The following is a 22,255-nucleotide window of genomic DNA, read 5'->3' as shown; positions in this document are numbered from 1 at the left end:
CCTAAATGACCCAACAATGTAAACATAGCATAAACGCTATCTTAACTTGACAGGCAGAGCTACCTGAGAACATAGCCACCGGAGGCTGTGTGGTAAAGCTGAAGTGTGTGACATTTAGGTCACATCTTTTTTGAATCCCCTCACATCACCATGCTAGCCCACAGTATATAGATACCAATTTATACTGCTAGAGTGACATACCAATGTATTGGGTTTATGTGGCAAGGTTTTGGTAGTGGGGGGCTACAGAGGTGGATTCTGTGAGAAGAATCCAGAAGCTGCCTCTTGTCAGATGAGAGTCAGTTTCAGCCAACTCCAAAGGGGACCCGCTGCTGGCCAGAGCCAAGCCATGAGCAGTGGTGTTTCTGCCTCAGTGACAGCATATTTAAGAAAAGGAATATAAACTTTTTTTTTTTTTTTTTTTTTTTTTTTCTCCCCTAAACTCTTAACTTCCAAGATTAAGTAGAATAGCACAGCCGGGAGAGAGTAGTGAGAAGCATCCCTGCAGCCTCCCAGGTGAGTGCAGCAGGAGGGCAGGAGGTGCTCCAGGCAGGCAGCAGCAGTTCCCCTGCGGCCTGTGCAGGGAGAGGCCCCTGGTGGAGCAGGCTGTCCCCCTGCAGCCCACGGGTCCCACACGGAGCAGATCTCCACGCTGCAGCCCGTGGAGGAGCCCCCGGTGGAGCAGGTGGATGTGGCCTGGAGGAGGCTGCGGCCCATGGAGAGCCCCCGCAGGAGCAGGCCCCGGGCCGGAGCTGCAGCCCGTGGAGAGGAGCCCACGCAGGAGCAGGGGGTCTGGGGGGAGCTGCCGCCCACCCGTGGGGGACCCGTGCTGGAGCAGTTTGCTCCTGGGGGATGGATGGACCCCGTGGTACGGAGCCGTGTGGGAGCAGGTCTTGAGGAGCTGCTGCCCGTGGGCAGCCCCCTCAGAATCAGTTTAAGAAAGATGGCATCCCGTGGGAGGGACAGGGGCAGAGAGTGACTGTGAAGGAGTGGTGGAGACAAAGCATCAGGGGCTGACAGCTGCCCCCATTCCCCGTTCCCATGCACCACTTGGCAGGAGGAGGTAAGAAGAGTGTGGATGAGGGAAAGGTATTTGTTCTTGTTGTTGTTGTTTTCTTTGTTTTTAGTTTCTCACTGCTTTAGCTTGTTAGTAATAGGTTAAAAATGACATAAATCTCCCTGTGCTGAGTCTGTTTTGCCTGTGATGATAATTGTCGAGTGATCTCCCTGTCCCTATCTCAGTCCTTGAGCCCTTTGCATCGTATTTTTCTCCCCCTTTCCCTTTGAGGAGGGTAAGTAAGAGCTGTTGTGGTGGAGCTCGGCTGCCGAGTTGAGTAAAACCACCACAACCTCTCTCGCCGTCCTCCACCCTGCTGCCCTCTGCTCAGCTTAGGTAACTGCCTAGTCACCGTCCTGATTTTTGCAGATCCTTTCCATGGGCACCTATCTGCACTGCGTAGAAGGGGAGAAGGGCTGGATGCTGTTATTGAACATCCACTAGAAATTTCTGCTTTTGAAGAACTGAGACCCTTCCTGGACTCATACACAGGTGGATAAATTAGCCATTAAGTTTGCCATTATTTTTATAATGAGTTATAGATTTGACTAGATCACTGAGTGAGCAGCAACTGTTCTCCACGGGCAACTAACAGTTGTAATGTCCATAACAGCAGTGCTCATTAACACAACTCAGCGTGACAACTGAATATTGATTTTTCCTTTGAAAATATACTTAGGAGTCTTGGTTGATCTCAGAATTTCCTGGGAAATAGAGAGAGTTCCTGTAAAATCTTTACTTACTTCTGACATTTCCATTGCTTTCCCCCAAATTATATTCCTCCAATCTACTTAATACAGTGATCCAATTGTGTAGGGGACAGGTGGGCCACAGCAATTCCCACAGGTAAAATCTGGAATTAAATTCATATGCCTAACAATACAGTGCCATCGTATTGTTATTTTAAGACTGTCTGACCTTGACTAAGTTATTAAGTAGGTCCATGATCTGTATGTTTTAAGGACCACACTGACCAGCAGCAGGAACAGTACCAAATAAGGAAGGGAAGAACCGAAGGTGAAAGATCTTTACAACATCACTGAGAAAAGCCTCTGTAAAGTAAGTATAGATTAGAGTGACTGGCACCTTGGTGCTCTCCAAATCTCTGTCTAAAAGTGAATGAAAATTATCTTTGTCCTCTTACATATCGAAAAAAAAATGATTTGCCATAAACTTCTTGGGGAAAAACACCTCTTCTGCTGCTTTATTTCCTGCTTTTTTTCTACTGAAATCAATACAAATACAGTGGCAGCTTCCACGTGACAGACACTATCATTCACAGCTTTCAGGGCATCAGGGTAAAACTGCACTTGTAGGATTCATTTTGGGCCATTTCTTAATATCTAAATGAGGTATAAGTACATCTGATTGAATAATAAATGCTCCTCTGTGCTTCAGTTCCATTATGACTTCTCAATAGGTCCACTATGACTCATTATAAAAAGCAGCACTCAACCAAAGAAAACTACATGAAACAGATGAGGCTTAATGTTTTCTATAAACCTCATATTACTCTGGTTAAATTAGAGCAGTGTCTGTGTCCCTCCGAAGAGGTACCCAGGTCCATGCTTTCAAAGGTGTTAAATTTCTGCACTCCCTCTCATTCCAGCTTTAGTGGGGTTGGACTTTAGGTACCATTGACTAAATTAAATAAGCATTTGTATTAATTAGAAAACGTGCATAGAAGGTGAGTGGGACATAGTTAAAATGCCAATGAACTACATGTGACTTAAATTTGCATTCATAACTTTGAATGAGGACATATGCTAACTAGGAATATATTTTTCACTGGGAAACAAGAGTTGTAACCAAAGGAAAAAAATAAAGAGGCAAGCAAATTTTGTAATGCTTGTGGTGTTTATGTGGATAAATAGATGGACAACTACAGATAGAAAATAAAATAATTACTATGTTGTGCAAACCTCTGGACTGCAAATCCACTATTCCAGGGCAGGTTGTGTCAGAATCAGGACAATGAATAGTAAATGAGGGTGTACTGGAAGAAAAACAAACAAACAAACAAACAAACAAACAGGATCAGAGGGATTATAAGGAATTTCTCATAAGGAATATAAATATAGGGGCACTGTTTACCAAAAATGAAAAGCTTTTTTGACTGCTATGTCACATTACTTCACAGTGATATGAAATTTGCGTTCTATACTCAATATTTCAACATTTCAAATGCTCACCAAAGTACCTAAGTATTCATGCTTGCTTGTTGATCTCTTCCTCTGCTGAGAACAAATTATGGAATACATACAGAAAATAATAATTTAACTGAACAACTTCTGAATTACAAAATATGTTAAATTATTATATTTGACCTTTTTTTTTTTCAGGTGCAATAATATACCGTAGTAGGAAATTTTGTGAAAACGTCAAACATTTGGTAGGGAAGAGGAGGAATAGCAGGATCTGTACAATAAGTTTCAATTTTTGCACGAGCAATAAGTTCATTTCTGTCATTATTTAAAACTAAATAATAGAATACAGACTAGCTTCCAAAAATATTTTGCTTTTTGATGGACAAAATATACACCTACTGATAACCTGTGTTTTATGAGGAAGGTAGATTGTTTTGAAAGTGTAGGTGTTTGTCTCACTGTAATAGAGTAAAGGAAAATGTTAAATAGGACAGACTCTTTCACCCCTCTTAGGTCTTTCCAGGAGTCTATTTGTGTAGTTGCAGATTTTAGGACACTCCCTAACGTGTCTGAATCTATTTTGATCTAGGGAATTGCCTTCTCCACTTTTAAAAATGATACGCTTAATATACATAGGAAATAAACACAATGCAGGCACCAACAAGGCTTTTTCCCAAAACAAGTCTCCATTTAAAACTTTATTTTTTATGTTTGGAACATCACAGGAAACATAGAAACTTGTAGGCACAAATGACTTCATATCCAGTTTTTGAATAAAATATTTGCTAATGAAATCGCAGTGACACATTTTTGTGATATCTATATAACTTAATACATATGATATACATACAAAAGTCATGCGTTGTAAAGTCATTTTCTCTATATGTTTGAGTGCTAAAGTTCACTGTAGATTTTACATGTTTTAAATATGTAATATCTCTTCCATACACTTTAAAGAGTTTATTAGACTAATATCACATCCCCAAAGAAAACACAAAATGTAATAAAGCTGTGTATTTTCTTTATATTTTTTCCTGTATTAAAAAAAAAAAAAAAGGATAAGTAATAGCAAAACAAATGTTTTAAAACAGCTGACATATATGTAAGATATGCATAAACTAGTAGTATAAACCAGAATGACAATGCAAGGGTATAAAATATGTTCTCTTTTGAATCTGTGGTCCATGAGTAATATTGCTTCTGTACCGGCCTTGCTTTGATACATGCAAGTCCATGAAATAATTCATGGCTCATTATGTAACAGGAGAGGAATGAACTGGGAATTAAAGGAAATGGATCTTAAGACTAACATTTGGCAGCTACTTGTTTAATTTCCAGCTTTGACACACAATTACTCTTTTCTTTCTATGAGGCACATTCAGCAAAAGCCAGGGGCCAAATTTCAGCCCATAATGTCCTTGCCATCATAACCTTTTTGGTCTAATTCAGATCCCCTACTCTCTACTACCACAAGATTCTTCATCATGCAAATAATTTCTTCAGCTGAAATAATAACTCTAAAAGGATAATTTCTTTATATGGCCTTTTTTTGTTTTGGCTTCTATTGTAATTCCATGCTGGTCTCCTAGAAGTGTACTACGCATAATGACCTTTTGGCACAAGCCTGTTTGCATCAGTGGTACATCCCTGTCCTGCTGACCTCAGTATATGACTCATTGCTCCCCAAGTGTAGTCCTTCTTTGGATTTTGCAGTTCTGTTAGTGGAATCCAGTGCTGTAAAGATAAGTATCTTGAACCATTTGCTTACAAACAGAGTAAATGTATAAAAATGTAGAAAAGTCATACTGAACATAGTGCTTTTGAATGTTTTGCATCCCTGATCTGGAAATAGTTTGACCTATTAACACACTGAGAAGGAAAATATGCACTTAGCTGTGTAAGCTATACCAGGCTTCTTTATATGTTTTAGGAAGTATGTAAGAGTCTGAAGAGTCAGTCTGACCAAAGGCAGACAGAGCACTGGATGGGGACTGGGGAGATCTGTTTTTCTACTTTGGTCTGTCACTAACCTAATGGGACCCTTGTGCAGTTGCTTCCTCTCTTTGTGCCTCAGTTTCACCACCTGCAAAGTTAAGGTAATGATGCTATCCTTTGTGTAAAGTGCTTTGAGACTTATGGAGAAAAAGCAATGCTTAAGAGTCAGGAAATTATGGCTAAGGAAGAGTCTTAGCCTTTTTTCCTGCTCTCTCCAATTTTCTAACATCATAAACACCAAAACTTTATCTTCTTTAAAATCAGTAGGAGTTTTACACTTGATATTAATGCTGCCAGGACTTCTTCTGAGTTAACGACATAAATTGTGCTCCTTTCTAGATAGTGCTAACAGCAGTTTTTGCTCAAAGACATGTATACTATCACACTACCTATGAAATATCTGCACTTTTGTTTGGAAAGGTAGAAGGTAAACAAGCAATAGCTTTAAGAGCAACAAGGTAACAATTCTTAATGTCAATACTGCATTTGAACAGCTATTAGAAGACATTTATAATGCAACAGCATGCATACTACTAATAATAATACTTGACGGCATTTTCTCATAGTATGGTTTTGATGTAAATGTTTCCCTAAAATATGATGTTGGTTTTATTATTTCAAAGCAGTTCCTAATGTGCAAATTGTAGCTTATACAATTTTGATGTGTCTTAAAAAAAAAAAAAAAGACATGTGCTTCTTTTATCTTTGATGATCTTTGTTATGAGTAGGATACATACTTTACTCATTCATATATTTTTTAAAAAAAGTTTTAAGAGAAATCCAGAAAAGCTCACATTTTTTAGCATTTATCCCCTTTAGAAGATTTTGAGAACAGTTTCCCCTGACAGAGTGGTTTGAACCATTTTTTTTATTATTATTTCTATTCTGAGCCTTGTATTGCTCTGTAACACAGTACTGATTGTAACTCTTAATATGCCAAATCCTGTAGTACTTACCCAACAAGTCTTCTGGTAGAGACTCTTGTGGGTCCTAACACCAGATGTAGGATTTGGCTCTATAAATAGTCACAGCAGTTCAAATTGTGTGTTTAAACAGTGAATATAAAACCCTTTAGACAATATAAAGGCAATAAACCTAACAATGTATGAATGCAAAACCATTCTAACTGGAATATAGTGATGGAAAGAAGTTTTACTCAACTAATGTGGTAATCTGGACGAAACCTTTCTGTACTACACTGACCCCTCTCCAACAGCATCAACAAGCTCAACAAACTTCCAGTCCTTTCACAGATCACACTATCTGTTCATTTATTCATCAGCAGTTCTTAAACTGAGTCTTTTCCATAGAGGCTTTTGTACAGAACTCCCCAGCCAGTCCTCCCTGGGAAGTATTCTGTTTGTATATACACACTGTTTTTATGATCTGACAGTCTCCAATGGCAAACCTCTGCTCTTCTGAAATGTCTTGGGGCCAAAAGTACGTCATTCCTGGAGTGATAGGTGCAGAATAGATGATCTCCATCTCCGGCTTTTCCTCATCTTCCAGTTCAAACACTGTGTCAGACAAGAAAGACATCTCATGCTGGGGGCGGTGGAGGAAATCCCCATTCCTTCTAACTGTGCAATCCCTAAACATCCCTTTAGTGAGAAATAGTTTATTTGGCAGATCTGAGATTACTTTACGCACATTGCCCCATCAGTCAGTACCAAAAATTGCACAGAACCGTTTGTCCACAGCACTCTTAAAGAGTACGATAACTTCATCCAACATGCAGTTATATGTCCTAGGCTTCTTTGTTGACGTTGTTTTTTCTTCTAGCATTATACATTGCCTTCCAGTGCAGTTACATGCAAATACAAATGTTATGATGCTGACTTCCAAAATCTTCCACAGTATGCTAAAGATGAAATTTCTTTTCCTGTGTAAATTATTAAATTAGGTATCCTGGCCTATCTTTTTTTTGAGTTCCCGGTCTTTTTTCACTGATATCTAGAACACACAATTTTTGAAAAATTTTCATAGTAACCACAGTAACTCATTTTTTTTCAAATTACAAATATTTCTTTCAAAACAGATACCAATCAATAGGGTCTTGTATGGTTGTTTGCTGTCTATAGGTAATATCAGGCAGGTGAGACAGCATGACTGACTTCTGTTAGTGCAGTATCACATGACCACACACTTGCCTTTCAGCTTCTCTTTCCTTTTCTGTTGCTTGCTTTTTTTGCCATCAATTTGTAAACTCACAGTCCTGCGTTTCTCCAGGTTTAACAGCTCTTGGAATAACTCCTTCACATTGTGGTTCAGCTTGGCAGAGGTCTCCATGAAGGCACACTTCCACTTCTTGGCCATGGCTTCTCCTTCACTGCTGTCCACTTCTCGATTTTGATTCTCATCATTTTTGTTCCCCACCAGCATTATAGGAATGCTTTCTATGTCTCCCTTAATCTGACATATTTGTTCATAGATTGGTTTGAGTTCCTCCAAGGACTGTCGGCTGGTGATAGAGTAAACCAAAATGAAAGCATGTCCTTTAGAAATAGAAAGACGTTGCATGGCTGGAAATTGATGGCTTCCGGTAGTGTCAGTTATCTGCAAAGTGCATATACTTTTATCACAGCTGATCACCTGCCGATAGGTGTCTTCTATGGTAGGGATGTAGCTCTCTCTGAAAGTACCTTTCACAAATCTCAGGACCAGAGAACTTTTGCCAACTCCTCCAGCCCCAAACACAACAACCCTGTAATCATTGCTTTGCTCTGGCATGTTTCTTGGTGTCTTTGTTGCTCAGCTAGAGAGAAAAATCTAGGAAAGAAAATAAGAAAAACAGCAACAACAATGACATTAATGCGGGTAAATTCAGGGATTGTACTTATCTTTTCTCAGAAGAGAAATGAATGTGGTGGAAGTGATGACATAATCTGCAATAGTTAAGAAGACTTGTAGTGGGTTATAGAATTATTTATTTCAGTAGTAGCTTTAGGACTTGCAGTCCAGTCTGGAATGGTAACAAAAGACCATCTTCATTACTTCATGACTTATTTGAAATGAACATTGTGATTCTAAGTATTATTCTTACTGGACTAACATCACTAGAATAAAAAGCTACATACAGGAACTGGTATTTTGGCAAGGCCAAGGCCTGAAAAATTATAAGAACTGAACTACTCCTTTGTCACTAAATAAAGTGTCTTCAAGTCATCATTGAAACAGTGGTAGACACATGTACAACAGTCAATTACTCTAAATATCTTATCTCTTCATAGTTAGGGAATTTATCTCCAGTGCCACTAGACAACATGCATTCATAGCATGTTAAAAGTATTTGTAGATTATTCAGCAATAGCACTTTGTTTCTAACTCTTTGGGAGTATGTAGCCCAGTTTTATACATTTTTCCATTTTCATTTCAGGACAAAGAGTACAACATGATAAACCTAGATAGTTCATGTTCAGTTTGACTTTTCATTCTAATGTTTATTTCACAGCAGATGATACTCAATTGGAGATACGCTATACTTACTGGAAAGGTTGTGAAGGCATCTTCACAACATTTTTAAGTGGTGCATATTGCCAGGCTTGGCAAATTCATATGTCAGCTGTCACTGTGATCTCTGAAGTTAGTGACATTTGACAAAAACTATCTGTAAACATTGTGACAACAAATATTGTCATTATTATTAAATAATAAAAATGGTAAAGCTCTCAGAAGCTCTCACAGGATTGAAAGCTATGGTTGTTTTAGAATTCATTGAAATAAAAGTGAAGACGAATTTGTCCTCCTATCGGTAGCAGCTCATTAGGTACACAGCATGTACAAGTCTCATTTTTGTTTAGTGAGATGTAAGTAAATGAACACTAAACAACTGAACCCTAGGAGGTGAATAGAGTCTAGGATATACTTGCTTTTCAAGCCAAAACTAGATAAAATATAATATAAATATGTGGGACAAACCGCAAAATGTGGTGCACACTTACTTGTTCTAAGGAAATTGGGATGATTTAAGAAGGAATATTGTAAGTGAAATACCAGTCTCTTGTCCAAGTGCCCCAGTAGTAGTTGAAGTTGCCTGTTGCAATGTTGCCTAGGTAGCAGCTGATCCAGAACAACCCACAGGGCTTCCTTACTGAGTCAGGAAAGCCTTCAAGCTATTTCTTCACTACAGCTGAAAGAGAGGTTGTGTTGTGGAGCAAAATTTTAGGTTACCATTTATCTGTGCAGCACAGAGAGAATAGCAGTAATGTTGTAGAGGTACAAATGTGAGTAGAGCCCCAGTGGCCTTTCCCCAGTTGCCAGCCCACACTGAATTCTGTATTTCTCCATCTTCAATGCTATTGCTGCCTGCACCAGTTAGATTAAAATTGTGCCTGCCCATGCTGCACTAATGTTTTCATTTTGCTGTTCAAGCATACCCTGATTTTGTTATCTTTCTTGTCCAGGGCATCCCTAGTCTTTCCTAATTCTTATGTCTGAGTAAGCTGAAAACATCTGTCTTTACATAATGTGTTGGATGAAGGAATTGTATTTCCTCATCTGCCACACTGTAGGCGGAATAACCAGTGCAACTGGGGATGCTGATCCTGAGGCACAACGCAGAGCTGTCAGAGCTCTGCCTACCCAGCCTAGCTTCAGGCAGAAGGCAGCTTCACCCCTTCCATCTCTCTATGCTGCAGTCACTTTCACTCTCGGAGACCTGTTTAAATATAGGAAGGAAAGACTGATAAATAAGGGTGTTTATCCTGAGGCACTGAAGCAAAATTGTTTCTCTCTGTCAGTAGAATTCAAGGAATTGAATAGTCACAGAAAACTCCAGTGTAAATGTTTATATAAGAGGAAAACCCTCTGAGGAACAAGAAAAATGTGCAAACAGCTCATGCTACTGAGAAAACAAACAAAATCAAAGTAGGTAGCAAGAAATAAGAGATGAGGAAGCTAGCAGGAACCTATTCCACTGGGAATAAACCTATGCATAAGACAGCTGCAAACGGGCAAACTGAGAACAGTTGTAGAGCTTAGGGTTTTAGGTGACTGCAGAGAATGAGCTACCATGAGAATTACAGGTTAATAATTTCTATGAGCAAGAAGGCAAGAGAGAAAATCATGGCTGTTTCACCTCTGAAGCAGCTTAAGTGTTGCGCAATCAGATAATATGTAGCCTAGAAACAATAGGATAATGAGGGGAAAAAAAAAAAAAAAAGCATTTGACTATGAAAAACAGTGAAGCATTGTGAGTAAAAATTAAAATTAAAAAGCTGCCTTAGTGTATTCCTTTTGTATTAAACTTCTTGCTTTAAGTATACTCAGAAATCTCCAAGAAAGCTGGCACATACGATTGCCCAAAAGTTAGAACAAATTGAAATGTGACATTTATGGTATAAAGTATTAAGCATTTGAAAAGCTTCTAAGGAAACCTGAAATGACACGGTAACAATATTCAAATACATAATAAATTGTTGCAAAGAGGGAGAGTTTGTATCTGTAGTGCAGAGAATAAGATAGATAGATAGATAGATAGATAGATAGATAGATAGATGAAACAGGACTTAAAGAGTTTAAATTGCAGAAGAAAAGTTCATATTAGACAATTGACACTGATGGCCCATGCTTAGCCTGCTGTCTACTATGGTCCCAGGGCCTTTTGCTACAGAGCTGCTCCCCACCTTTTGGGCAGCCCTCAACCTGGGCCATTGCAAAGAATTAGTCTGTCCCACATACAGGTCTGCTAATCCTAAAGTCCATCATTTATACCAACATAACGAATAAAGATTAATTTATTTTTTGTCCTGCTCAGGAGCTTGGAGCAAACAGCACAGAAGGCTACACAAGGCTTTTTAATAGCATAGCAGAAAGGCTTCCATGGATAATTATTACTATGTAGTTACATTCTCTTATGTGTCTCTGGTCAGAGATTCTCCTGCAGTGAAATTCATTCTGTGTGACTGCTGTGCACTTGCACCCGGTAGTGCATTTGTTAATGTGTTTTATACTGCCCTATTAGGGTATTGACTTTTCTTCATCTTAAAGTACATTGACTAAAACACACAACAAGACAAAGTAAAGTCCATTGTTTCACCAATTCTTTCTCACCAATGTGGGTATGAAAAAATGAAATTGAAAAAATTTTGACTTTTCAGATGCATATCTTCTTCCCTTATCCATACTTTGCAAACCTGACCATTTCATATTTTGCACATACAAAGCAGCAGTTGTTTTTTACAATAAAGGACTGACTTATCCATGAGTTTGTGTCTAATAGACTCGTTTGCTGCTTTTGCTATGTGTACAAATTGCATCAATGAAAATTTACTAGCATCTGCTAAAGTGTCAGGTTTAATGAAACTATCCTCACTTAAGAAGGCAAAGCACTTTTCATCACGTGTATTCATACCCTTCCTGTTTTAATTGGTCATTTGCAGAGTTCAGAAAGTTACTGCATCTCCATGTACCTTTGCTGACTTAGCTCTGTTTTCTTCAGGTATTCTCTTAGCACGAGGCCTCAGCTGCTGATCTCTCTGGGGTGTTGACTGGGACAAGGTCTGCTTCCAGTTCAAGCTCAGCTATAGACCTTTACTAGCTGCACTGCAATGCATTCTTTCACTAGCTGTTTCTGACATGCCAGGTAAAAGAGCCAAATCTTTATGAGAGTAGGATGCAGTTTAGGGACTGAGTCTTTTTGATATAAAGCTGACCAGCTAATTAGATAAAAAATATCAAAAATGTGCATTAAAATGTTTGAAGGTACCTCACATTACAGATTGTGCAGTCAATAATTTAAACTCTTGATATTCTTTGTGTGACTAATTACATGTTCGTATGTTATCGTCTACTGAATCAGTGCCACCAATCCTGTATTTAGTCACTGTATCTTCATAGTTATCTTCTGCCTTTAAATAGTTTTTTTTGGTCTCACTTGTCTATCCATTATGTTTATGATATGCCCGTTATGTTCGTATTTGATCCATTAATAATATATTAATTCCCTTTCACTGAAAAAAAAAAAAAGAAAGAAAAAAAAGAAAGATAGGAAGGCTGAATTCCTACACATTAAATACTTAGGTTTAGAGTAGAGAAAGATTAGTATATTGTCTAGGCTGATGGTGCTAGTAAAACCTTTCTCCTTTGTAAGCACGTAAGAAAAAAGTGTTCATCCTCCAACCACAGTTTTGGTTTTGTTGTAAAAGAGTTTAACTATTTTGCATTGTCAGAATTCCATGCAATGTCACATGTTGCAAATTTCTATGAAATTGTTTGGCTAGATGGTATGTTTTAGGGTGGCATCCATTTTATGAAAACAAACAAACACAAACAAACAAGTACTGATACTACATTTGTTACCTGGAGTCAGAGACTTTAATTTTGTCTTAGGTGATCCAGTTCTTGACCTTTTATTGCATCCTACTGAGATGTCTGTCTGATATGCAATACAGCAGTTGTTAGGCACTATGTATTAATTTTCTGAAAGCTCTTTTTCCTGATGTTAAATCATGTCATGGTAGTCACTGATTATTAATTAATTAGATAAATAGTTTATTAAGCCTAGGGAGATGTCTTTGTTTGTATTCTCATTGTTCGGAAGAAAAACCAGTAAAGTATGAGCAATACATTTAGTTCAAAATCTTACATTGATGTAAAATAACAAATATCTGACTATCTAGTCATGACACCACTATACAAAGATACATGGTGCAAGGCGGAGAATAGAAAATACAGTTATAGATAAGATGAATTTCAGCATGGTTGCAAGGATGGTGGCTGTTTCATCATGTTGAAGATGGAAAAAAGTTACATGTTATATACAGAGGGTTTTCATACAATTTTTACTTGTCTGTAAAAAAGGCATTTTTGTGGGAATACTTTCAACATATTTGCCAATGAACATGGACATAAACATAGGCATAAAGAATGGGAATTTTCCTACTTCTAGTATTTCCATCTATTACAACTAGACTCTTTCATTCTTTACCCTTCCTTTTCTTTGCTTGCTTTGCTTTGTTCTTTTCTTATCAATAGAAATTATGACATGTTTGAAGACAAAACAGCTTCAAAACATAAGGTTCTAATGCATGTGTAAAGCATTTTTTTATTCTTATGCTGAACAAAATGATCTCTGAAAGCCTGCTTCTTGATGATCAGCTAGTGTAAACTGTGATTTCTTCTCTGCAGGAATGTTGTAACACTTAATTTATGTCAGCTCTGGCTTTTATGCAGGTGTTGTTCTTGCTATCTTTGTTAGCAGAGAAGAATATTTTCATACTGTTAATGCCTGCGTCAGTGATATTTGAGAAAAGCCTTGGTCACAGATAAATATCTGTTCAAAACATCTCATCTTTTTACATGATATTTATGTAAAATAGGAGGACAGCTGGCCAAGTCACATCTACATAATCCATCCATGCATGGATTAATGGTACTAATAAGGGTAATTAAAATTATTTGATGCATTCAGAACAAAAATGCTTCTTGAGTTGGCTTTGTCATATCAAAATTTCAGTTTATTTATACACTGATGAATTCATTACACTTGAATTTCAGTAGCTGTTAACATAAGTATCAGAGACTATCTGGAGGCTGCTGCATATTAGATTAAATAAATAAATACAGGTTAAATATTATTTATTCATACTTGTTGCAACTTTTTAGATACCTTCACAAGACAAAATTATAGGCGAGCATTTTGGACCAGAGCTGCTTCCATACAAAAAGAAAGGAAGTCTTGAAATGCAAAAATGTCTTTGAAATAAGCAATTGACTACGTTTTCCTTAAGGTATTTATGCAGTGCCAGAAACCTTTAATCCAACTGACCAAAGATTTCTCTGGGTTTTCTTGTCTCTAGGGCAGTTTGAGCAAAGTTTCTTGCTTTAGTCTGAAAAAGTAATTTTTGCCTACAGCTGTTCCACCTAATGATAACTCTTGGAAAAGCAACTCATTCTTAGGAAAGGTAGTTTTGCTGCTTCTGATGACTGATTACTTAAATTAGTTGCTTCCTGGGTCTCCAGCACCAGTTTTGTTGTTGTTTCATAGTAATAGTTTGGTTTTTGTTAGTTTGTTTGTTTTTTGTTTTGTTTTGTTTGTTTGCTAATTAGTCTAAAAAATCATGATGGGAGTCCCTCCGAGACCAAAGTTTATGCAGTTGGTCACTGACTCCTGATGAAAATAAACATTGGTCTCCATCAACTCTGCATGATGGTAAAAAATAATGCTTCAAAATAAAAGCCAGCTTCAAAATCAGTGAAGACTGATCTGCTTCAAGATTCCCAGCACTGAATGGCCAAGAACTAATGTACTGGATTACCAAAAAAAAAGCTGCATAAATGTTATGTATTGGCATCATAAATAGGAAATGGGTTCTGCTCATGTGGCCTGTAGGTCCCAGGATCTAATTGAACATTGTTTCTGAAGTCTGCATATATAGCATTCATGTAGTATAAGAGCTCTTGACAGTAGAACAAACATTAAGAAGATCAGTAATTTTGGCAGGTCAGTAGATGTAGCAGTTACATGTGATGTGAAAATTTGCAGGTAATAACAAGTTATGTTGACCAAAGAGAATTCAACTGCTGGACACTGAAATAAAAACACTTAATAATCTAAGATCTGTGGAGAAGTTACTAAGTGTGCCCCCCAGAAAAGATCTCACTCAACGGGGCTTTTGGAATTCCAAATTTATTTTCAGAATCAATAAATATATTGTTTGGTGTAACAGGCTGACAATGACAACCAGATGTTCTCAAGTATAGTTTGAAAGAAAAGCAATGCCAATTTAGTACTTTGTACCATCAGCCAGAAGGAAGGAGACCAGACAGAGTTGCAGACAAAATAGTGTCCCCTATGAAAATAATAAGTAAATAAGGTTGCATGTCATAAACCTACCTTTTTTTCTCTGACACGCTGTCTTTATTATAGTATTTACTTGATATTACTTCTGAAAGTAAGAGGCTTAATCAGACATTCTCCTTATTCAACATACTCATAGGAAGCACAAATTCAATCTACAAATTCAGTTTGTTTGAATGGAAACATACAGTTTTAGAGTTGGACTCTCTACCATGACTGAATTTTTTGAATTTGAATAGAAAAGTTACTGTTAAAAATTAATAAGTAAAATGAAAACAGTGCCTCAGTCAGTACAATACTGGATGGGACCAAGAGAGCAGCAAAATAAAATTGCCATGTGCAATCAGAAAGGAATCAAACAAAGTGGGTGCTTTGGAGGAGTTTGGACTAAGTGATAATAGCATGTGCTTTCAAGTATCTAAGAAAGAGAAAATAAAGAAATGGAAAAAAAATCTCAGTATTTCAGTGTTAGCTAAATTGTTTTTTGTGTTTGGGGCCAGATTGTCCATTACATTGCAAATGCGTGTGCAGACAGTCCTAAGCCACAGTATTCACACAGAATCACAGAGGATGGCTGAGGTTGGAAGGGACCTCTGGAGGTTGTCTGGTCCAGTGCCTCTTCCTAAGCAGGGATAACTAGGGCAGGCTGCCCAGGACCATGTCCAGGTGTCTTTTGAAGATTTCCAGAGAGAGTCCACAAACTCTCCAGGCAACCTGTGCCAGTGCACAGCCACCTGCACAGTAAAGAAGTGCTTCCTGATGTTCAGAGGGAACGTCTTGCATTTCAGTTTGTGCCCACTGCACCTTGTCCCTGGGCACCACTGGAAAGAGCCTGCCTCTGACCTCTATGCATGTTCCATATTCATTGTAAATGTATACTTTTTTTCAGGGAGGTTCTCTGAGAGCGTTAGTAGATTCTGTATATACTGCTGCCTTAACATAGAGTATGTAGAGTAGTAGAAAGGACAACAGTCTTTCAGAATAATTTGTCAGTTTTCTCCTGTATTTGCAGAAGTGGGATATTGTCTTAAGAACACCTCTCTTAAAGACAAATGTGCATTTAAAGGAGGTAGAATCCTCTTTACTATTCTGTGGTCAGATATGTCATGTTCTCCTCTAGCAAATTGTCATGTTTTTATCATGCCCATGTTGAACATCTCATTTTCCAAAACAATGCCTTTTCAAAATTGTTTGAGCCCCTATAAATTATATCAAATGGATCTAGCAGTTTTTTCCCTTGCTAAAACAAAGAAGCCAAACCTCTAGTTGTAAGAAAATCTTCACAAGCTCTTTTGACTAATATGTGTCCAGCTGAAACTGCTGCAATAGTTTCACTAGGCAAGAAAGAACTGGAAAGAGAAAGGGGAGAGAATTAGATATATTTTCTATATGGCCAATATGCAGCATTGATGTCTAAAACTGAGTTCATTGAAGTAGTGTTTCACGTTGAAGAAGGCAGGACTGATGACAGAAAGCAAATTATGAGGAAGTGTCTATTGATTTCCTTTTCTGCTGTGGGTTTATCTGCACAAAACGTTGAAGATGCTAGGCCTCACCCAGTATTGAGCTTTGGAGTCAGGAGTATACTTCTTTTGTCTGTTGTGGTCCAAGACCTTTCAGAAGTAGCCCTTTAGTAATGTGTATATACTAATGAACTGGTACCACAAAAACAGATTTACCATATTTGAACCTACTTACCACATGAAAAATCTTTCCCACTTTCACAAACAGAAATGATATCAAATGCCAAGTTTACCCAGGGTGGACTTGTGTCCTACTGGTTGTCACTTTCCAGTAAGTGGATTGGGTAATCTTAAAATTAAAAAAGAAAAAAAGAAAAAAAAAAGAAAGAAAAATGAGAATTTGTTGACTCAGTTACTGTTTAAATTCAGCTTTAGTTTAGACATGTTAGGTACTTCATTGACTTAACTGGTACTGCTTTCAAATTTATAATTCCATATATTGTGAGATTCATGATAAAAATCCCAGCATAGACAAGACAGGTACATATAAATGTATGCATTTACACAGAAGAATGCACGTGTCCATGGAAGACTGGCTTCTGTTCAGTAGAGAAAACTGTACAAAGACTAGTGGCCCTTTTGCCTTTCCTCCATAGTCCTCAATTCCTTAACGTAAATTTGATAATATTTGTACAAGTCTTCTACAGAAGGAGAATCATCAAGAATCAAGGCTTGCTGACTTGTTCAAATGAATATAGATCCCATTGTTGTCTTTCCTTGCCATACACATAGTGATTGCTATCTTGACTACTGAGATACTTCTGGTATTCTTATACAGCCCAAATAATACCCAATTCAAAACAACGTGGATTAGGTCTAACTGAGAAATCATTATCTGTCTTGCTGTCTATGTTGTGCACGGCTAGTCCTCCAAAAACACTACCACCCAATGTAATACATTTTGCAATTGCTTGTTAGGCAAGAACTTGTGAATAGGTTAATGCAGTTGGGTTGAGGACCCAGAATCTCTGGCAAGTGATTAAGCAATGCAGTCCCATTGTAAACAAGCTTCCAGGCACTCGGAAGAAACCTGTGCTTCCACCAGAAATTGATGCAAATCAAATAGGTTGAAAGCCAGCAATTAAAGTATAACTGTGGCGTGATACAGGAATGACAGATCTTTGACAGGTATTTCTAAATTTTCACAAGAAGATATTTGCTATTTAGGGGAAAAATATTTATTTTTCTTTCTCCTGAATTTTCTTTAACAATTAATTTGCAAATCTGGATCTCAGAACTTTCACAAAAATGATTACTTTTCGTACTGAAATTTTGTCTTTTTTTTAAGAGAAAAATAATTTCTCTTTTTTTTAAAAAAAAAGAGGGTTTGCAGCAATATTTTAGCTATTCGTGGTAGCCAATATTTCATTATTTAAATTACTAACCTTTTCAGAACAGATAAAAGCTGCCAGTCTATATTTTCAAGCAAAAATATAAAAATAAATAAAAGAGGGTGCTTCTTCTATTCTTAACTTCACATTAATTTTAAGGCAGAACTACTGAACACTTAATAGGTAGGAAACACCTGTAGGCCAGGAATGGATTTGCTCTTTTCATGTGACTGCTTTCCGAAATACAGATTTTTAAGGAGTGAAGTTAAAAGGCTGTTATGACTTCATTAACACCTATCCTGATTCACCTGAAACCAATTCCATTACCTCCAGTCAGGGTGAGGGAGATCATATTTCACTGCCATAGCAGACTGCAGTCCAACACAGTCAGAGAAATCAGAGAATTGTTTTCATCTCTTACACCAAAGTCTAACATTCAATTCAAATTGCTAGAGAAGAGGTGCTCCTGAACTCATTGTCAGTGCGTCTGTGAGTGGCTGTCTGGCACAGCCTTGATACCTGTTTTTTGACATTTTTCTTGTCTTCCTTTGATACTCATATCAAGGATACAATAGTCATACTCATCTTCATACAACTCATAATAATCAATAGTTTTTGGCATTTTCTCAAAAAGGTAAAAAAAAAGGTATGTTCTGTTTCAATTTATGCATACAGTTGCATTGGCACTTAGTCTTTGATCACTGCTTTTGCAGCAATAAGACAATTTTTTACATCTTTTAGTTTTACTGCAACATCAAGAATGTAGTGAAAGGATCTTTTTGCTGACACAAAAAAATCTTTGGGTGGAAACTAAAAAATAACTATCAGAATAAGCTTTTTATTTTTAAAAAATGTTGTCCCTATGAAAACTGTTAATTTGAAAGGGAAAGTAATATTTCTAATATCTATTTATGTTTCATAAAATTTCATTTTTCTTCTAGTAGGTAAGACTGATAATTCTTCAATTAGGTCTAGTAGCACAAAATGTTAAGGGGAAAGAAACAAATATTTGGAAGGAGCCATACATACTGAACCAAATCTTCCAAGTCAAATACTGTTTCAGTTTCTGTATATGAATGGCTTGGTACTCATATGCTGCCTGGAAGCTGGAAGGTTCAAATGTAGCTCATTATTTATTACAGAATAGTTACCGTGCTTCACTGCAAATTGAGAACAATCCAAAGTAATCATGTCTTATTAAAAAAAAAAAAAAAGAAAGAAAGAAAAGTATTAGGTTAAAAAGGAAATAAGTGGAAGAAAAGGGTGTATAATATAATATAGAGTTGAATGGGGTCATTCTGCAAGGGCATCTTTGAGCCAGAGTACTTTTTATTGCAATTTTTCTAAAGTAAGCTAAGCCTGAGGGAATAAGGCATACTCCATCACAGTGAAAAGTTGTCTTTGATTTTAACACATGATGCGGAGATCTTCACATGGGCAGATGCAGGTTAGCACAAAAGTTAAGCTATCTGGTGAAACTCAAAGGAAACTAAAATCAACACTAGTAACAAACTTCAGAATCAGCACAATCAGTTTATATTTTATCCACTTTTTTTTTTTTGGATATTACAGACTGCAGTGCTGGTGTAGGATAATATGATCTTGATCTTTTGGGCAGAAGGAGGAAGGAGCCTTGCCTCTGAACTCCAATCATTTTCTGAATAACTCTGCTCTGCACTATGAGAAGAGGATATTATTCAGCCTGAAGACCACCAGGGCTTATGCATCTGCTGTAGAACCATAGTGGTGTAAACATAAGTGCAGCACAACCTAGAAAAAAAATATGCTTGCATTTGGCTTTGTTATGGGACATGTGGAAAACTGTTTCCAAAGACGTTAACCCATTTGTAAAGAGATTTTCAGTACAGGCAACATCCAGTGAATAGTTACGTAGCACTGGAAGAGACCTTCTGGAGTATCAAATCCAATTCTTTGCTATTGCAGGCAACCATTTAACATAATCCTTTCCATTGAGTTCCAACCAGAAAACACTCAGAACCTTTTCTTTCTATTAGAGGAACAAGAAAGTAATTTCAGTACCTTGCTGCTCTAATGGTTTGAAAACGTCTAGCCTAAGTGTATTCGCATCCCTTTTATACCCATTTGTTCTTTACTTTTCCCAGAGATGAAGATAAATAATCGTACATTGCAGTCATTCTACCGGACTTTCAGTTCCATGAGGCTATTGATTAGCAGCTATGTGTTTGAACCTAGTCTGTGTTTGGACAGCTCTTCATGCATGAGCCTCACAAACATTGTGTGCAACATAAGAGAGCACGAAACCTGGATGGATACCCGTCTCACAGTCCCTGAACAATGGCACAGATGCCATTCCATGAGAAATGGGCACTACTGCGTTTAGTCAGCACAGCTGCATCCCCTGGGGTCAGCTCCTGAAACATGAGTGAAGTCCATCAGTTGGAAAAGTAAAGGGGTGGGGGGTGTGGGGGGGAAGCAGACAAAATAACTATCTGACACAGAATTAACAACTGTGGGATCTGCAAAACATTCCAGGTACAATAAAGTGTAAACACTAGCAAAGGTAAAACAGCAATCAGTTGTAACAGCTTCATTTATAAAGAAAGGCATGTGGACATACACATCACGTACCTGTAAATGCGTGCATTTATAAGCAGGCATATACATATTCATGTACAATCAGGCACCCATAAAAGCAAAAGATTGGGAAAATGCTTCAAAAATGAAATACATCAAATCTTGTTGCTCCACTCTGAGCTCACCCAGCTGTGACTGAGTGCTGCAGCATGCAGTACATCCCACATTTTATGGGAAAGACAGCAAGGAATTCTTACCAACTCTGAATTCATGTCACTCAGACACTTGAGAATAGTCCCCCCATTAATTGTTTTTGTTTATTCAATTGTGAATGGCAAAATATTCTAAGCAAATAAAATATTTTCTACCTATGAGAGGAATGCTGCAAAGTTGTATTTGTTTCAAAGAAACATCTGGTGTTATTTTATTCCGGCTCAACATTTTTGAGTTCTTTCATCACATAGGGTAAAATGTAGCTTTCAGATAAAAATAAAAACAAAGAAATAAATAAGATCTCTCTTTAAATCACTGCAATGGCATCAGTATAAAGTAGGACAAAATTCAGCACATTGAGTTTTAATGAAAAAAAAAATGTTATGAAACCATTACTAGTATCCCAACAGACAGAAAAATAATGTTATTTGGCTGGTCAGTATGCATGTGACCAGCTTCTGCCTTCCTTATCAGCCCCAGCTGATAGCATGCCATGTTCCCTACACACAATAACAACTTGTATCAGATCTTGCAGTCGTAACTCACGCAAAACTCTACTGACTTCAGTGGAAATTTTTCCTGAGTGTAGACTGTGAATGTTGGTCAGAGCAGATAAAAAGACCTCTAATTTCTTTGCAAAGCTATGTTTTTTGAACAAGGCAATGCAGAAAAGCAACAGAAAAAAAATTACCTGTGAAAGAACAGAATGCTCCAAAAACTCTTCAGTTTCTGCCTGTCATCGCACCAACTGTTCGCCCTCTCTGCTGTGGGTTTTCTCCACCAGAAAGGAGTCCGCGTCTTAATCAGAGGAGCTGTAGCTCTGTCGTCTGCTCCCCTGCCTCGCGTCCTGTGCTGGCTGCTGCCTGCTGCCTGCGCTGGAGCTTTTGCTCCTGCAGCTACGCTCCTCTCCCGCGCTCTCCTCAAGCGCCTGGGCCGGGGCTGATGCTTTTGTTGGCTCAGCTGCAGCCTCGCTCTTTCTTTCCGCTGTTTCAGATGGACTGACTCCAGCCTCCGCTGGTGCTCCTGCCTAAATGGCGACTGCACAGCTCATCTAGGCTTTTAACTGCCACCTACTGAATAATTGTGGAATATGTGTATGTATGTATATGTATATCAGCTGTGAAATTCTGGGTTCCTCTCCAGATGCAGTACATTGTCACAATTAAACTTTAAGCCCTCCAAATATTTAGTAGCTCATCACTTAAAGCTGTAGTTTATGTTAACCTGTGCTTATATTTTTTTTGTTCTTCCCTTTCCTTTTTTTTCTTCTTTTCTTCCCAGCAGCTAAATATGGAACAAGCCTGTTCCTTTAACTTTAAAAGCTTACAAAGCCTTTGGTTAATCCCCAGTGGGCATAAATCATCATAGCCCCATTCAAATCAATGGAACTCTGCTGATATCGGCTGAGAAATTCACCCTTTAGTTCCAATATTTATTTGCAAAAGCACAATAGAAATCAAGTACTAAAAACATTCCATAAAAATAGAATTCATCCAACAGAGCTGCTCAGAATTTCAATCACTGGAAGCAGATGAGATAAATTTTTGGTTTGTGGTTTTAGACACCAGTGTAAAATTGTTTTCTTGGTTTTTACGGTCAAATGAAAAGTAAACAAGTACATTGTTTTTCCAACT

At 37.7% G+C, this 22,255-nt stretch overlaps 1 protein-coding gene and 1 long non-coding RNA gene across 7 annotated transcripts; one reads left to right on the top strand and one right to left on the bottom strand.

Moving 5' to 3' along the window:
• Window positions 1-301: 301 nt before the first annotated feature.
• Window positions 302-3,293, top strand: LOC106045093 (uncharacterized). The gene is made up of 3 exons (XR_001212614.3): window positions 302-1,063; window positions 1,427-1,549; window positions 2,020-3,293. It is a non-coding gene; the product is annotated as an uncharacterized lncRNA (long non-coding RNA).
• A 2,574-nt stretch (window positions 3,294-5,867) lies between these two features.
• LOC106045106 (GTP-binding protein Di-Ras2) lies at window positions 5,868-21,780 on the bottom strand. 6 transcript variants are annotated; one of them, XM_013195436.3, is made up of 4 exons: window positions 21,313-21,779; window positions 16,697-16,810; window positions 9,193-9,328; window positions 5,868-7,968 (listed from the first exon to the last, which is right to left on the bottom strand). In XM_013195436.3, exon 4 carries the CDS (start codon window positions 7,927-7,929, stop codon window positions 7,330-7,332), a length of 600 nt encoding a protein of 199 aa, XP_013050890.1. In that variant the 5' UTR covers window positions 7,930-7,968; window positions 9,193-9,328; window positions 16,697-16,810; window positions 21,313-21,779; the 3' UTR covers window positions 5,868-7,329. The 6 variants fall into 6 exon arrangements, with proteins under 6 accessions (XP_013050890.1, XP_013050889.1, XP_013050891.1 ...); XM_013195435.3 differs by having other exon boundaries at window positions 9,141-9,328; window positions 21,313-21,774; XM_013195437.3 differs by lacking the exon at window positions 9,193-9,328 and having other exon boundaries at window positions 21,313-21,780.
• Between the last annotated feature and the right edge of the window lie 475 nt (window positions 21,781-22,255).

This window comes from Anser cygnoides, chromosome Z (assembly GCF_040182565.1).
Source record: "Anser cygnoides isolate HZ-2024a breed goose chromosome Z, Taihu_goose_T2T_genome, whole genome shotgun sequence".
Lineage (NCBI taxonomy): Eukaryota > Metazoa > Chordata > Aves > Anseriformes > Anatidae > Anser > Anser cygnoides.
The sequence above is the reverse complement of the archived record's forward strand: the minus strand, read 5'-3'. Positions and strand labels throughout refer to the sequence as shown.